Raw genomic sequence first — 17,178 nt, 5'->3', positions numbered from 1 at the left:
AACTCCACAGGAAGAGTCTTTTGTCTCTTCGAGGACTCTGGGCGGTAGCAAGGGAGTGTGAACCTTAAGGTGTGAAACAGCTGTGTACTGCCTTTTGTTCCTGGAGAAGGTATTTAACTGAGAGCCATGCTAGGCTCAGAGAGACTCTGCTGACCGTCTGTCCCGCGGCCATGGGGGCTCCACAAGCTTGTTTGTATGTTGTCTTTGTGTGCATGGATTAAAGAATGTTAGCTACCACTCACCGCTCGTCTGCAGGCTTTATTTAAGTGGAAAACTTCCACAACAAAATGGCGCTGCGAGCAGGGTGGTCCGTGTGGTCGCTGAACAACGGTTCCGTGGACGGGCTGATCACCCCTGAGGGAAAAGGTACCTTTGTCCTACCAGCTGTTGAAGCAAAGGAAATGGAGGAGTCACGGAGCCGTGTGTTACAGTCACCACCGAGATCATCGATTTTGAGGGGACTTCTGCAGATGGGTGAGTTGTAGCTAACTTGTATACAGTCATGGAGAGTTTTTTGTCTGGCCGAGGGGAGAACGCTGGCCGACTCCGGAGTTCGAGTCTCCGGAGGGAAAATCCTGGCGGTTTGAGGCCCCAGGCTTGTGTTGGGTATGGCTCATCACAAGGACAGTGGCTCGCGCACGTTGCTGGGGAGAAGCCGGCCCAGACCTGTGTTCGGTCCAAGTACGCCACAGGAACGGCGGTTCGGGTACACTGTCGGGGAAAATCCTGGGGTTAGAGTCCCCAGGCTTGTGTTCGGTTCCGGTGTTGTGCAAAAGAAAAGCAGTCTTCTGCCAGAGTAATTGCAAAAACACCGGTCCATCACAGGGAACGGTGGTTCGAGTCCACCGTTGATAATCACGTCTGCACAATACAGTGTGTGGAGTGACGGTATTTTAGCACTTTTCTGCCGGTAAGGGAAGAAGGCCATTGCAGGGGACGCTCTGAATGTAAAGGGAAGCTGGATCCAGTAAAGCGGCAGGCCTTCCACCAGGCGGCCAGAGACAAAACTCAATACGTGACTGTATGGTAAGAATTGAGTAAATGTGTGGTGTGTAAGATTTCAGAGAATGGTTGTGTGGGAAACGTTGATGTGTGTGTAAAAACAGTGAAAAATGGGGTTACAAAATGTTGAAAATGGGGAACAAAAACAAGAAAAAAAAAAAGAGAGGAGTGTAGAAATGTGTGTAACAGTTGTTTCCAACTAGAGGGAGAAGGTGGTACTGCAGGCCACCAGCTCCCCTAGGGTGGACACACACGAAAAATTTTTTTTAGCAGAATTGTTGATAAAAATAAGCAAAATAGGAAGAGGGTTTGGTGTTTTTCAACGTAAAACAACTACAATCTCTCTGGGTTTTTAAGAAAGGGGAATTCAGAACCAGAGAGGGGAGACGTGTTGTTTTAAGCAATGAGAAGAATGATCAAAATGTCTCAGTGTGTCACTTGCAGGTGAAGAGCAGACCTGGATCAATTTTCCACGTGCAGCAGTCGGAAGAAAATTATAGGTTAACACCATTAGAAACACTCAAGCCAAGTTTTGGCTGAATTGTTTTACAGCTTAACTTCCACGTGTTTGTCACCCTGAGAACACAAGCTCCAAGAATCTCTCCCTGAAGACAAGAAATGCAGTTTCAGAACAACGAGATGGATCTCGAGAGCTCACAGCAGCATCCTGAGCAGTGAAGAAAAGGTCCAGCAGCAACAGCTGTGCAAGACAGCGACAGCAAGGAGAAAAATGGCATCATCATGACTGGATGGATGGATGTGCATTTCCAACGAGCTGCACCTTCACTGTGTGTGAATGGACTTTTGAAAAGACTGCCTGAGTTGGACATTTGCCACTTTCGGCGCAAAAATGGCAAAATGAGACCGTGGAAAACAGGACAAAGCTGAAAGACAACTGACTCTCACTGGACTGCTGCAAGGGGGAGAGATGAGATGAGACCACAGTCAAAGGAGAAGGGGACAACATGGAGGAAGGCTGTTGTAGTGTGGGAATAAAATTTGGGTTTAGGAAACTGGGAAGAAAAACGACTGCCTTGCGTGGAGAATTGAAAAGTGTCTGGAGCACCGCAAAGAGGAGAGGTACACAAAAATTACACAAACAGAAAAATGCATTAATCCTACTAACACAAACACACATGCAATGAAGCTCATGAAGACCAAATAGCATTTTAAGCATTGCTGTTACCATCATCTTGTCCGGTTAGCTTAGTAGGTTAAGAAGTGATACATAGACGAGTGAACTAGTATTATTTTTGGGGAAGGATGATTGAATCATTGCAGGGGTGAACAGAATGCTGCGGGAGGGTCAGATGAGTGGAGACTAATAGATTATTGAGTTTCTGGTTTCTGATGTGTGAGGGAGGTCTTATCATGACACACATCTGGGTACATGGGGAAAACAAAAACTCATTTTCTAATAGAATATTGCTGTTGTGTGAGGTGTGTGTGACTGGTGGATGAAAGTTTTGGGGATTTACTTGGCTGATGCATTTTCTTTTGGTACCACTTTGAACCTGCCAATTAGTTTTGTTTTTTCATCATTCTAACAGAGTATGTTTAGACAAGTCCTAAAACTAGGCCTTCATATTTTTTGATTTTTAACAGTGCACTGAGATTTTTTTGTTTGGCAATTTTCTCTTTTTCAAGCAGGCCTGCAAGATTGGAATCGAAAGCGCTACACAACATGTTGAACAATCGCAAGTGAGCTTCTCCAAAATTAAAATGGGCTCGGGAGAAAGCCACTTATTTGGGACAATCAGAAAACAAGTCCCTGTCAAAAAGGATTCAGCGAGGTAATCCAGTCTAAATTCTTTTTTATTTTTTGAAATGACGTCATTGCTGGCAGTAGAAACTTATTGCGTCACGAGAGGTTCTACTGTCAGCAAATAAAAAATGGGAACTGACTATGCAAGATTGCACCTCCACCTAGAGTGACAAAAGGGTGGATGTATGTATGTTTCTTTTTACAGGAGCAGAAAGGTGACAGCAACATCCTGGGTTGCATGGGCTGCCGTGCTGACTTAACCTTTTAATTGCCACTTTCTGTGTCTTTGTGAATTTACCAGCGGTGTGTTATTCATGACCTTGTATTGTTTACAGTGCAGAGGTCACTGTGAGAAAGTGTGCATACAGACGCGCTGCGCTAACATCTATATCACTTTTTCCACAGCAGAGGGCTAATCATATGATCTAATCACATGATTTACAGCAGGACACACCACTGGCTAATGTTTTTTCTTACAACAGGGCCTGGAGTGAAGCTACTTCAGGGGAGAAGCCCTGAGAATTTTTAAGAGACAATGCACAACTTTATTGTGTATGTCTAATTGTGATAAGCTAACATAGGGCAAAAGAGGGTTTTCTGGGGAAGTTTTCATTTTAAAATTGCAGGAACCGTGACATGAGGGATATGGAAGGATTGACTGAGGCGCAGATGCAAACTATGACTAGGAGAGAACACTTCAAGAGGACCACTGAGAAGCAGGGACCATCTGCAGGACAACAGACAAACGACAGTGGGCTTCCAAAGGATTGTCATGAGGAGATTTTGAACAGCAAAATCTTAAAATAAAATGAAAGAGTTTCGACGTTGACGCTGAGGAAGACAACTAAGGTGTACGACGTGCTCTGCCTTAAATCTACAGCTGCGTTGGAACAGAAATCGAGGGATGGAGAGAGCGTGCCAAGCTCCAAAAGTGACAGCGCAAGGAAGATCAGCGTTGGAATTATGACTCTGTAAATGGCACAGACACCAGGAGCCATAACTGTGACAGAGAATGACCACCTAATGCTGTTTCACTTTGCCATGCAAAGTACTTTGACACTCTGGAGAAGACCTTTCCTCTGTATCATTGTTGTTTCCATTTGCATGTGAGAGCTTAGATTGTGGGGAAGATTAAAGATGAACAAAGGGTGGTGGGAGAACAGTGAAGTGAGGATACACAGTGTGAAACTCCTTTAAGTGTACAATAATGTTGATGTGATATACAGAATGTCAGGAAAGAAATCCTGGTTTTAATGTGATTCTTGATTTTAGAATCAAAGGGTGGGATTGTAGAGGAATTTCTTTCACCTAGATATTAATGACATTATTGTATTAACATGTCTGACACTCATACTGTAAGACAAATGGTAGGGGGTGTAGTAAGGCTGTTGGGGGAAAACAGGAACTCCACAGGAAGAGTCTTTTGTCTCTTCGAGGACTCTGGGAGGTAGCAAGGGAGTGTGAACCTTAAGGTGTGAAACAGCTGTGTACTGCCTTTGTTCCTGGAAAAGGTATTTAACTGAGAGCCATGCTAGGCTCAGAGAGACTCTGCTGACCGTCTGTCCCGCGGCCATGGGGGCTCCACAAGCTTGTTTGTATGTTGTCTTTGTGTGCATGGATTAAAGAATGTTAGCTACCGCTCACCGCTCGTCTGCAGGCTTTATTTAAGTGGAAAACTTCCACAACAAAATGTTTTCATATACATCCATATACATACAGGCGCTCAATGCTGATTTCCATCTATATGCCAAAGGTGATTTGCTGCTGATACACTGTACTGAAAACGCCTTGTAGTCTTCATAGATAACCGTCGCATCTTGACCCCTTCTGCATTGACTCGTCTCATTGAATCCATCAGTCGAAATCCTGATTAACAAACAGATCATGTCTTAGTACTAACAACTACAAAAAGACTGTATTGTAAACACTGTAATGCTTATGGGACAGATCTTCATTGTGTCAGGTAAGTATCCAGGTGCTGTACAGATTTAGTGAGGAGAGAGAATCGTGTACAGACTGGTTCAAACAGGAACATAACTGCATAACAATGATAAGAACATGCTAGTCATTTTTGATGCCTACATTAAAATATCACATCAAGGCCACACTGACACGTGCTTTCCAGGCCGGAAACTGGTGTTTGGATATTTTAACAATATCAGCTTACTTTGAATGTATATGGCTCTGGATCATAGATGTCCCATCATCATTCTGCAGTCGGCATTTGGGTGATGACGCTGAATGTCCAGCACTTTTGAATCCAAATCCACATCTCCAATAGAGGAATACCTATCAGATTTTCTGCACATAAAACATTTTTTCATATTTTCATATAACAGCAAATCTCAAAGTTTTCCAATTAATACTGAAAGAACCAAGGATGTAAATGTATTCTTGTTTTAGCTTTACTGAAGAAACCAGAGAAAGTATGATATTTAAAACGCTGCTGTAATAGACAAAACCATTTCAATAAACTCGCTATTTATGCATTAATGCAATGCATTCAATGTCTGGATATAAGACTAATATCATTCTATCGTTGTATATATAGTGGTAAGAATCTGAGCAGCCATAATCAACGAGTTTGGTGTTTGATGATTTTATCTGACAGCTTTGGTCAAGTCCAGAAAACAGTACACCAGAGCCTATACGTCGGTAAGTTGGCTACCTTCTAGCACATTGATCTGGCCTCTGTGGCAGGTATATAAACATCTAATGTTTTTAACACTTTAATGTTAGCATGTGATGGCCACAAAAGCATGTTATGTTTTATAACATTTTCTTTTTATCATTGGATCTATATTTTATAGGTTACCTTCAATATCCCAAACATCTGATGTGCAAGTATATAATACTCTTTTGTATAACAATGTTGCATATTTAATTGTTAAGTTTCATTTGCATGCCATTACATCTGCAGTTGTTATGGTATTGTGTTGTGTTTGTGTTTATGCTGAAGGTTCAGTGTGGTACAGAATCTCAAATGGCATCCACATCAGGAGAACATACTACAAGTTACAAGTTAGTCTTAAGTTATAAAATTACATGATTTCCCCTAGGGATCAATGAAGTGTTTTGATTCTGATTCTAAAATGTAAAAAATATAAAATGATATATCTTGTAAATAATTATAAAGTAATAAGCTCAGTGAAACTGTTTTGTTTTTTTTGTTTTTTTTAATTATAGAGGTTCTCTATCTAATCCATAACTTGAGCAAATTCAGTCATGGTGAAGTACTTCAGACCCAACCCAGCCAAATGTAGAGCCAGAAGTACTATTACAGACTGAGAACCTTCACAGACATTACATAAAATGTATTTTAATCTTCTGTTTTTACTCTTCTTTCACAGTATGTATACCAATATCTATGCACCTGTCGTTATTGACAGCAGTTCTTCAGATGCTGAGGGAGAGGAGTTGCAAAAGGAAAACTGGTAACTTTCATATCTTGAATAAGTACAATAAACCCATAATGTTTGACTTGCAGTTAACCTATTTATCAAATATTTCTTTACTAAAAATAGTGCTGGGTACTGCTGCTATTTTTGATCCTAACCTTTTACAGGAGCAAACATAGCTTAACTGTTCCTGAGAAGTTATTCTGCTGATGATTGTATTCAGAAAGAAAAGATTCTTAAAATGATTTGGTTGCTGATGATTGTTCTTCAGATCACTATTTTGCTTTTTTAAATGAATTAACAGAAAAAGGCCAATTGATGAAGCAAGAAAAATTACTTAAAAGATATTAAACCAAAAAAAACCCATAAAGTGTAAATAGTGTAAATATTTAGTTGCTTTTCACTGACTGATTCTACAGTGATGAACCTGATGGATTGACGGCTGCAGATGTCATCTCAAATCTGGCTCTGAAGATCAACAAAACCTCCTGTAGCAGATTCAACATTAACCGAGCCAATGTCTGGGATGGTGCCTACCGAGGCTTCAGAAGGTCTTCATATAGTCCCAACTCTGGCATGATGGTGAAATTCTCTGATGACGTGGGACTGGCTGAAGAGGCAATAGACACAGGTGGGCCTACTCGAGAATTTCTCACCCTTTTGATGGAAGCCATAAGGACGAGAAGAATATTCGAAGGAAAAGGCTATGCCAAATATCTCACATTTCATAGTAAAGGTGTTTATTTTTTTCACTTTTTTTTCCATGGTCAAAATTGCTTTATTATAATGTAATGTCTTTATCTTTAGCTGCAGATGAAAATGAATATTTCTACGTTGGAAGAATGATTGCAGTTTCCATTGTCCATGGTGGTCCAGGGCCATGTTGTTTATCTCCAAACTTCTTTATGTACCTTGTTGGAAAAGACAAGACATTCGAGGCACCAACTGATGATATACCAGATGAAGAAATCAAGAAGGCTCTACTAGAGGTAAATTTGTGATGTTATGATTATGACAAATGCCAATAAATGCAAATTTTTAGTCTTAGTTATCCACTTAACATAATATTAGTAACTAACTGATGCCTGAAAAGATTACTGATTGTGTAATCCAAGACTATTAATGTGCAATTTAGCACATTAATAGACAGCATGCGAAGGATGTCACTTGTGCATGTGTGTGTGTGTGTGTGTGTGTAATATATATTTTTCTCTTTAGATAAAGAATGCAACATCTGTAAGTGAGCTCCGAGTAATCTCAGAAAAACACTCAAGCATGCTCCAGACAGCAGGATGCTATCGATTCATGAGGACACTGGAGGATAAGAAGAAGGTAGTAGCGGATTACATTCAGTGGTACTTCATCTACCGAAACCATCTTTCCATCCAAAGGTATAGAATTCAGACTATTATGTGCCCATTTAACATAATCTTTTCAAAAGAATAAATTGTTACTGTTTTTTTATTCCAGTGAAATTTAAAGGACAGAAAAAATATATTCTAAATGCAAGACCTTTTTCAGGAGGACTTCTTTCTTGTAGCAGGATGAGTGTCTTAGCTAGATAAGAATGTTGGTTACTTTCTTAACACAGTAGTTTCCCATGTGAAGTTTTGCTTGCTTGCACAAATAACATTAAACATTTTATTAAAAATTAGACTGTTTTCTAGTTTCAGAGAGGGTCTAGCAACACTGGATTTTCTAAACGCCCTGGAACAGCATCCTTCACTCTTCTTCTCATTCATGTGCTACACTGAGACCAGGCTGACAGCTGATCTTCTTGAGAACATCTTCCATGTGCAATTTGGTCCACCTGGCAGCTCTAGGCGTCAAGAGGAGACAAGAGTACTAAGCTACTGGCAAGACTGTCTGCTTTCTGTAGAAGGTATTAAATTTGTTTGAAAATGTTGAAATGAGTACATTTATGTCAGCAAAGTGTAATGGCCCCTTTTTCCTGTTTATTATCATTAGAAATAACTTTTTGTCTCTTTACATTCACAGAGAAAAATGGAAGTCTGTCTCTTGAAGACATCCTTATGTTTGCAACTGGACTGAGAGAAATTCCTCCTGCAGCAATTCAGCCAAAGCCACAACTTCTTTTCCAGACCACTTCACGCTTCCCTGTAGCAGATGTCTGTGCAAATACTATCAAAATCCCAGTGTTACAAAATTATGAGGACTTCCAAGAAGCCATGGATTATGGCATCCAGAACTCTCCTGGGTTTGGGCTTCCCTAAGGTCCAAGTCCTTTTGCTTTTAAGCCACATTTATGGTTTTAGCAAACATTTGAAGTTTGTGATTTTAAAATCTGAAAATTTTGTTTCTAATAATTTATAATAATTTCGGTAACATAAAGTTTAATGCATCGCAGAAAGTTCAATCAGGTTTTGGAATTTCAAAAGCATAATATCATAGTTGGACAATTGAACAAGTTAGACATATTTCACTGTGTTAAGAAATTGCCAAAGTAACAAAATAAAACATTTCTGAAGTATTCTAATGTACTGAGACACGCTAGTATAATAACACAGGGAAAAAAATCTGATAAATTCAGTTAAAAGGCTTTATTTAATCAAACACTTCTGTGTTTGATTACATTTTTTGTAAGATATGCAAGTTGTTCTTGGAGTTAAAAAAAAAGAAAAACCCACATAAATACAGGTCTTGCAGAATGCTTTTGTAAACCTTTGTTTGTAAAACAGATCTCCAAATTAATCAACGTGTTTGTTACAGTACCTAATTAAAAGGAACAAGTTATTTTGTACAGTATGGTCTTTTGATTTCTTCAGGTAGAAAGCATACACACTGAAAAGTTGACGGTAGTGAAAATATTTATATAAAAACTATGGTACTATTTTTTCAATACTCATTAAAGTTGGTTTGTGACAATTAGTGTCAGTGGTAATTGTACCCACATCTAGCAGATGATTTTACTTCTAAAGTCCAGTCATATTTTTGAGTGTTATATAATTTTCAACTGCAGTAGTCCAGTTGACTGGTCGAGGGAGCTCACTCTGTCTTTCCAAGTTTGTGAAATGAACCTGGAGATTGTCGTCCCCACATAGACTGTACTGAGCAGGTAGAATGGCATCAAACTGGTGCAGGATTTCTTGAGGCACTTGGAATCCACACTCGCTTCCACCATACCTTAGGTCAGTCAGAAAAATGAACAAATTCAGTCACTTCTCCAGGTACTATCCTTCAAGGTTACAGCAAAAGCGCAAAGTCAATCTTATAATTAAAAGTCAGTTCTGGAAATTGTGATTTTAAAGAATCTTAATTATGCATATATCTACATTTGTCGTTTTTAGCCAAGATGTGATCCAAAGTTAAAATATGATTGTCTAACTTTTTTTTTTTGTTGTTTTGGAAAAAAATATAAAAATAAAACGTATGTGCATGAAGTCAGAGAACAGAACTAATGGCAAAACACAAGTGGCAGCTTTAATTTCTATTCAGCAAAAAGGTGAAAACAACAAAACACACTATTCAATTGCTAAAGTGTGTGTAATACCTGCTGTGAGTAACAGTTAGGGCAAATTGTTAAACCTAAATGACATACTGCTTACTTAACTCAAGTGGTTAGGTCAAGAAAGAAAAGAGTGCACATAAGGCATGGACTGTTCCTGAAACATTTTATAAATGAACAAAAGGTGGAATAACAGCAAGCTGGACAGGTATCCTGCACATAGAATACACTATACTGAGGAAGAAAAAATTTAGTAAAACTATGAAATAAAATACATGGGCTAAATACATACCTGTGAGGCAGGTGATACATGGCTTCTGGTTTACCAGATGGACAACAAGATTGGCGCACAGGTCGGATGGTGTGAGTGTTCCAGAGATCTCTGTACTCGTCAAGCTCTTTTTGCAAGACATTGAGGAAGACATATCGTAGAAGGCATTTATGTTCATGACTGCCGTTGAAAAGATGCCTCTCCCTCAGGTCACTGAAGAGTTCAATCCAGAACTGAGTTCTAATGGTGGAATGACAAGGCATATAAAATTTAATAACACAAGTAATTCAGTGTAATTGTCCTCTTTAAAAAAAAGTCGTAATCTTAAGAATATTGAACTGTGCGCAATTTCGTCCAAACAAAAGCTTATTCACATGTTCTGAAGTGTTTCATCAATGCACTGCAGGAAAAAAAGCAACTTCACACAAATAACAAAATTTAACAATATGATTAATCTTTCTGTTATTCCTGCATTTGGCGGTTGAGCTTAAGAAAAGTTGTAATATACAGGTCTGTCCATATAAATGTACTATTTTGTTTCTACATGAACACTGAAGCTGTTATCACTTGTTAGATACCACACAGAAATCCAAAAGCGAGTGAAAACATCAGTATTTTTTTTTTGGCACACAAAGTCGAAGAAATGTCTGAAACAAACGACCTCCTCTAACAAATTTCTGTCATGTTGGATCAATGTTCTTATATTATTCATATCACAGTTCTCAAATTTGAAGAATCCCTTGTTCTTTTATTTATATGACTCCCTACAGGTAAACTATTTGATCTAGATGTTAGTTTGGTACTACGTAGGCACACAAATTTGAATAAATTTTACTCAATTTTAAATAGATCAATCTTTACTGATGCCATTGCCTCTAGGATTTATAATAATTTATTAAAATGTTGAATGTCAGTTTGTTTGTTGTTTTGTATAGTTCGTTTTTAGGACTTTTGTGGAATGTCTGAGTCGGATTTTCTTTTTGAGTGTGTTGTACAAACAAATGTCACTGGTATACCAAACCATTTATTATAGTTTTTGAAGCAGTCGTGCATCACATGAGAAAAATGTGTAGGTGACTATGTTTTTCTTTGTTTGTTTGTGACTGTAATTTAATATTTGAGTATAAAACCCCACCCACAAAAAAAAAGTATATCACTGACCACGAAACACCTTCAGAACCATTCAATGTTACTTTCAGAATATATTTTAAAAGCCAGGTACCTTTGCTTTCTGAACGAAGACCACCAACTTTCAATCTGTTGATTTGTAGTTGAGGTGCCATACATATGACTGTGGGCTCCTGCAAGTTCATCTCCATGGTCTGATCTTAAAGCACAGTGAATTGCTGCCATTGTGCCATTTTCTGTGCCACAGTCTGTACGAAGGCATGCTGGAAGTTGACCAAACTGTGACACGCACTCCATATAATATTTTGCAATGATACCTGGGTCATTATTTGAGCTGCCACAGCTGAGCCACATAACTTTCCTTGAAAATCCATCGACACATGCACTAATAGCAACACCAAAGGGCTTCAGCTTATCATAACCATCCACATGCCACACTTGATTTGGTCCTTCTGAAAAATATCCTCTTCGAACAAACCTGCGTTTACAGCGACGCTTAACACCATATGGATCTAGTCTTGAGAGTATGTGCATTACATCATTTCTTTTAACTTTCAGATTATACTTTTGTTGCAGTGTCTGACACATGGATCTGTAACCCAGAAGCTGACCTGAGCCTCTCAGTTCTTGTGTAACAGTGGAAATGACAATGTCAGTGGGAGTAAAGTCAGTCCTTCTAGTCATTCCAGCATCTTTTAGCTTCCTCTTTAATGTTCTCAGACTCATACAAATATTATGCTTGTTTTCAAGAAAATCCAGGATCACTTCATATGTATGGCCCTCAGAGAAATACTTATTGATGATGTCTGTGACTGAGACTGGGCCTAAGGTTGAAGAGAAAACATGAAAAGATAATTACGACCGCAGGAATCCACAAATGCACTTAATATGTTTAAAAAAATACCACATCTGAAACAACTCTCAATAAACATGACTCAAGTATTTAATCTTCTTGATGTGTGCTTAAATAAAGGCCAGCAAAAGCTCAAAGAACATGGACCAGGATTCAGGACTTATCACTCTCATTAAGACCTCTATGCTGACAACTCAAAATGAGCAAAATTAGAGAAGTTAGAAGAATTTCGTCACTGTGTACATATGCCCTATTAAGTAATAAACTAGTTTTTAAAATTATGCCGTAGAACCGGTGGCAGGCTTAAACCAGAATACAGTTCTTAGTACCTACCAGTTCATGCCTTTGTGTTTTTGGAATTCTGATTTACCTTTGCATACAGAGTCTTTAACAATACAAAAACCTTAGAATAAGGAAATGAATATAGTACTTTGGAATGGCACATGAATAATAATCCCCCCCCCCCCCCCCCCCAAAAAAAAAAAAAAAGTTTAACACGCACTACTGAAGCTACTGTGGTGTATATAAGTCATTATGAAGCAATTAAAAGGTGAGCAATAAATACTAGAGCATAGGAAAGTGAAGTGCTTACCATTCTCTATAAAAGGTGCTAAAACTTGAATGTTAGTTCCACAGGACCCACAAAAAACTCCAATTTGCCCCACTAGCTGGATTCCACAATATGGACAATACATTGCCTGATGAAGACACAATGCCAAATTAAAACCTGAACACATTAACTGCAACACTCCTTAATGACTTTGACTTATTAGTATTTGTTCTCGAGTTTAAAAAAGCTTCATTTCTAAGGCTACATTAAACATTATCTTTGTTAGACTTATCTTTGAATGTATATTCCAGATATCTGTAGTATTATTAGAATCATGAGATTACAACACATTTACCTCTCCTCCACTTCTTTGAAGCGTCTCCCAGTCCCGCTGGTTAGCATGTTTTGATTCGTGCAACTGGTCCGTCGGGTTATTGTCTCCCCAGGAACATTTCCGTTGTGTTTTTTCCTATTTCCGTTGTGTTGTGTGTGCTTTTGCAGTGCTTTTCTTTTTGCAGCGTTTTTCTTTTTGCATCATTTTTCTTTTTGCAAGTGTTTTTCTTTTTGGGGCGATCGTGGCTCAAGAGTTGGGAGTTTGCCTTGTAATCGGAAGGTTGCCGGTTCGAGCCCCAGCTTGGACAGTCTCGGTCGTTGTGTCCTTGGGCAAGACACTTCACCTACTGCCTACTGGTGGTGGTCAGAGGGCCCGGTGGCGCCAGTGTCCGGCAGCCTCGCCTCTGTTAGTGCGCCCCAGGGTGGCTGTGGCTACAATATAGCTTGCCATCACCAGTGTGTGAATGGGTGGATGACTGGTTGTGTAAAGCGCTTTGGGGTCCTTAGGGACTAGTAAAGCGCTATACAAATACAGGCCATTTACCATTGCAGCATTTTTCTTTTTGCAAGTGTTTTCTGAAGCTGCAGTCCGTTTGGCCTCTCAGGGCCACCGTAAAATTTATATAGCAGAATGCAATATATTTCACAATAATGAGCATTTTTTTTTCAAAATGTGTTCCATTATTTCACAATATCACTCTCACATTACATATCTGTGTCTTATTTATTCACATAGTTATTTATTTCATCATGACCTATTTATTTATTTCATTTTGAATACTTTGGAGTTCCATACAAAACACATACAAACTCCAAAACACATTTCTAGCATGAAAGCATGTGTGTATTGTTTGTGTATTTATACACAGGCACTCATATATATTCAAATAATTGAAAAAAATGTTCATTTACCTGTTACTACCACACACCAAATCTTCACATGTATGGTCAGGTTGTCAACATAGAACATGTTTGCAAAAGTGCTCAGATGTTTTCAGAGATGTCACTCGCTCTGCTAACAGTCAGCTGACAGAGTGCACCGAGCTCACAGCCCCGGTGTTCCAGCTTAACTGTTTATTTTGTGTGTATTCGTTTGTTTTGGAGGGGGGGTGGGGGTTACGTTAACCGGTTTGTTTACATATTCCACTCTCCGTGTTCCACATGTTGCATTTGCAGATTCATTTTCACCGAACGATCGTCTCTTTCTGCCTGGTCTTGTGTCTCTGTGCTTCTGTAACATAAAGAACGAGCTGACGTGTTTCTCACGACACCAGCGATCAGCTCAACAGGCCCTCAGTTTACCTGCATGCATCCAATGTCCAATCACCAGCACACAGCTTTGAAACCTCACCTTAGTTTTAGCTCTCAGTGGTTAAACGCTGGACTTAATTCACTCGGGTTTTGTCCGTCGGGTCACGTTTACTTCGCTGTTTTATTTACGACTGAGCAAATCGGTTTGGCTGAGGTTAAAGTTACGTTTAACCTGCATAGTTTTACAGACGTTTAATGGTTCACTGGCACATGTGTTAGACTGAACCAGGGGCGATTCTAGGATCAGAGCTTTGGGGGTGCTGAGCACCCAGAGAGCTGCCCAGCCAGGCAAGATAAACTTTACACATCACGATGAGACTTCTTCCCCATCTCTGTCAGTCCCTGCATCCTTAAATGTCTCCAGTTGTCCCAAGTTGTCTCTGAATGTCTCCTTGGTGCATTTAAACCCCTGTTCCTCCCTGTCCTCGTCGTCTGTTATCTTTGTCTCCACTATCAGTCATCATAATTTTACCATCTCTGTGCAAGTCTGCAAATTTCTTTATTAAATCATAAGATTCTTAAATTCATCAAGTCTCTCTGCCTGGGTCCTCGTCACAAAACATGACATCACTGTTTTGTACATTTTAACACAATTTAATCCCCACATTTGTGAAAGAAAAGCAAAACACTATGTGGAATATGGAGACACTCCTGGTTTATATGAGCAAAGTGAAACTCATTTTTTAGGGTTCGTGGAGATGAGTGTGAAGATCCAAACAATCCCTGTCAGTGATGGAGAAGCTTTGATGAAAAAAATTTGTCAAAAAGTTCACCAGCATGAAGGAAATGAAGTTCTCAAACTTTCCTTAGGAGGACCCCAGCACGCCTGCTTAAAGAAAAGTAAGTGTGCTGATGTGGATGCTTGCAGTGACTGCTGTATAGAGGCCATCCTGCTACACATGAAACATATCAGTGTCATAATTGTTAGCTTAGTCACGTGTTTGTTTATTATCCTTATTGTTTTATCTGGGACTGTTTGCAAACATCTCAGAGAGAGGAGACACCAGCATCTGAACAGAGACTCAAACCAGCAACCTGCAGCTCCCTGCTTGTCTGCTCCAGTTTTCTCCTCACTCATGTTGCCCACCAGTGATTTCTAGCTGCCCACCCACACAGCAGGCTAGAATATGCACTGAGCCTCAGCACCATGGTTGCAATACTTGGACATGTTTTATTTATTAAATAATGAACCAGACCCCAAAAAGTAAACAGCTATTATTGCTAGGCAACGGGAGCAGCATTTGGTGATGCAGCACCTGACATTCCTGACCATGTGGGCGGAGCTTGCATGGAATGGAATGTTTCGTAGAACTGCGCAACACAAGCACTTAGTTACAGCATTTTTCATTTTATCCAGACACAGCTAGAGACACATCTACAGCAGCATCTCTGTGCAGGACAGACGACAGTTGAAGAAAAAAACACATCGAAAACTTCACTTCTCTACAATACGTTGGTTCCTTTGTTTAAAAGGCCAAAATGAATCAAGGGAGATCGAGAAGAGGATTGGTGAGTGCGTCACCATACAGTACAGTACAGTCTGAGCTGATTAACCTACGAGAAGAATTTCAAATAATACAGGCTGAAAATGTCAAATTAAAAGAAGAGGCAGAAAGATCAAGAGGAGAAGCTAAAAATTCAAAGTTTGAAACTGAAGTAGTATTGAAGGAATTACTGCATGTGGGTCTAAAACTTAAAGGAGAGAAGATGGGAAAACAACAAGCAGAAAATGAGAATGAAAACATCAAGAAAGAACTGTTGGAAGCTCAAAAAGCATTGCAGGAAGAGAAAACCACAGCACAAGAAGCTAAAAATAAATATCAAACTGCAAAGAAGGAGGCAGAAAATGTGATGCAGGAATTACAGGAGGTGCAGGAAGCTTTTGAAGAGGAAAAAAGGAAAATGCAGTTGGCAACACAAGAAGCTGAAAATGTAACGGCTGAAGCTGAAATACTAAGGAAGGAATTACTGCATGTAAAGCAACAACTTGAAGAGGAGAAAAAACGTAAACATGAGGCAGAAAATGAGATTGAAAATATGAAGAAAGAATTGTTGGAAGCTCATAAAGTGTTGGAGGAAGAGAAAATTAAAATACAAGAAGCAAAGAAAGAAATGGAAAATACAAAGAGTTACACTCAAAACATGAAGAAGAAGTTGCTGGAAACAGAGGAAGCAATAGAAAAAGAGACACGTGGAAAATGGGAGGCAAAACAGGAAAGTGAAACTCTGAAGAAGGAACTGATGAAAGTGCAAGAAGAACTTGCAGAAGAGAAAATTGAGGTGAAGGTATTCAAGAAAGAAACGGCAGCCTCTGAGGTGACCAAGAAAGACTGCAAAGATGCACTTAAAGAAATACAAAAGCACAAAAAGGAAGCGAAAGAGCTCCTCAAACAGAAAGTCAAACTGGCCAAACAGCAGCTGAAAGAAAAATTTAAAGACGCCGAGGAGCAGCTAAACAAAACCTTAAAGGAGCTGAAGGCAAAAGAAAAGAAAGCCGAGGACAGGAGGGGATTCTGGAGCAGACTGCTGAGAAGAAACTGACCCAGCAGCATCAAGTTTAAGGAGATCAATAGTTTCTTCCTCCTTCCCCCTCTCTCAACCTTTCTTTCACAGAAATCCCCCCAAACTTTACTCGGGACGTTTGTTTGTTTTTAAAAACTCTGTTCTGAATACATGTACTGAAATACACAAATAAAATTGCCATAACTTGACCTCATGTTGCTTCTTTTCTTGTGTGTCTGTGGATGTAAAGCAGTAACGCACTTTCTGCTCTGTGTGTTTTTAATCGTAAATAAATGCAATATATGCTCATTTTAAAAACTTCTGCTCTAAATCTTTTTTTAGCAAAATGCTTTTTTTGCCCCTTCCTGATTTCTTATGTTTTAACATGTTTGTTACATTTACATGTTTCCGATTTCAAGTGTTAACACAGATGGTCAGAGACAGAGGTTTGGACAGCTCTTTCCCTTTATTTGTATTTATTCAGGTTATTTTTATACTCAAAAATCCATCCACAAGCTCCAACGCGTCCAGAACTCTGCTGCCCGTATCATCACCAGGACCCCTTCTATCCACCACATCACTCCTGTTCTGCAGCAGCT

The 17,178-nt window shown here is 39.4% G+C and overlaps 1 protein-coding gene and 1 long non-coding RNA gene across 5 annotated transcripts in view; one reads left to right on the top strand and one right to left on the bottom strand.

The window, feature by feature from the left end:
- Positions 1–17,178, bottom strand: part of LOC146510790 (uncharacterized) — a 360,605-nt gene that overhangs the window by 20,249 nt on the left and 323,178 nt on the right. The gene's annotated exons all lie outside the window — the stretch shown is intronic.
- LOC146510822 (G2/M phase-specific E3 ubiquitin-protein ligase-like) lies at positions 4,482–8,916 on the top strand. 4 transcript variants are annotated; one of them, XM_085172691.1, is made up of 9 exons: positions 4,483–5,422; positions 5,578–5,611; positions 5,727–5,788; positions 6,118–6,201; positions 6,585–6,901; positions 6,973–7,154; positions 7,384–7,556; positions 7,833–8,047; positions 8,164–8,916. In XM_085172691.1, exons 3-9 carry the CDS (start codon positions 5,751–5,753, stop codon positions 8,397–8,399), a joined length of 1,245 nt encoding a protein of 414 aa, XP_085028817.1. In that variant the 5' UTR covers positions 4,483–5,422; positions 5,578–5,611; positions 5,727–5,750; the 3' UTR covers positions 8,400–8,916. The 4 variants fall into 4 exon arrangements, with proteins under 4 accessions (XP_085028816.1, XP_085028815.1, XP_085028817.1 ...); XM_085172690.1 differs by having other exon boundaries at positions 4,482–5,422; positions 5,578–5,788; XM_085172689.1 differs by having other exon boundaries at positions 4,482–5,788.

The sequence above is a fragment of the Neolamprologus multifasciatus genome, chromosome 9 (assembly GCF_963576455.1).
Source record: "Neolamprologus multifasciatus chromosome 9, fNeoMul1.2, whole genome shotgun sequence".
Classification (NCBI taxonomy): domain Eukaryota; kingdom Metazoa; phylum Chordata; class Actinopteri; order Cichliformes; family Cichlidae; genus Neolamprologus; species Neolamprologus multifasciatus.
The sequence above is the reverse complement of the archived record's forward strand: the minus strand, read 5'-3'. Positions and strand labels throughout refer to the sequence as shown.

Excerpts from the sequence above, each read along its gene's own strand:
- LOC146510822 (XM_085172690.1), top strand. The coding sequence starts at position 5,670 with ATGCCATTACATCTGCAGTTGTTATGGTATTGTGTTGTGTTTGTGTTT. Across the intron at positions 5,789-6,117 it reads GAACATACTACAAGTTACAA|TATGTATACCAATATCTATG; the intron begins GTTAGTCTTAAG and ends CTTCTTTCACAG. Across the intron at positions 7,557-7,832 it reads AACCATCTTTCCATCCAAAG|TTTCAGAGAGGGTCTAGCAA; the intron begins GTATAGAATTCA and ends ACTGTTTTCTAG.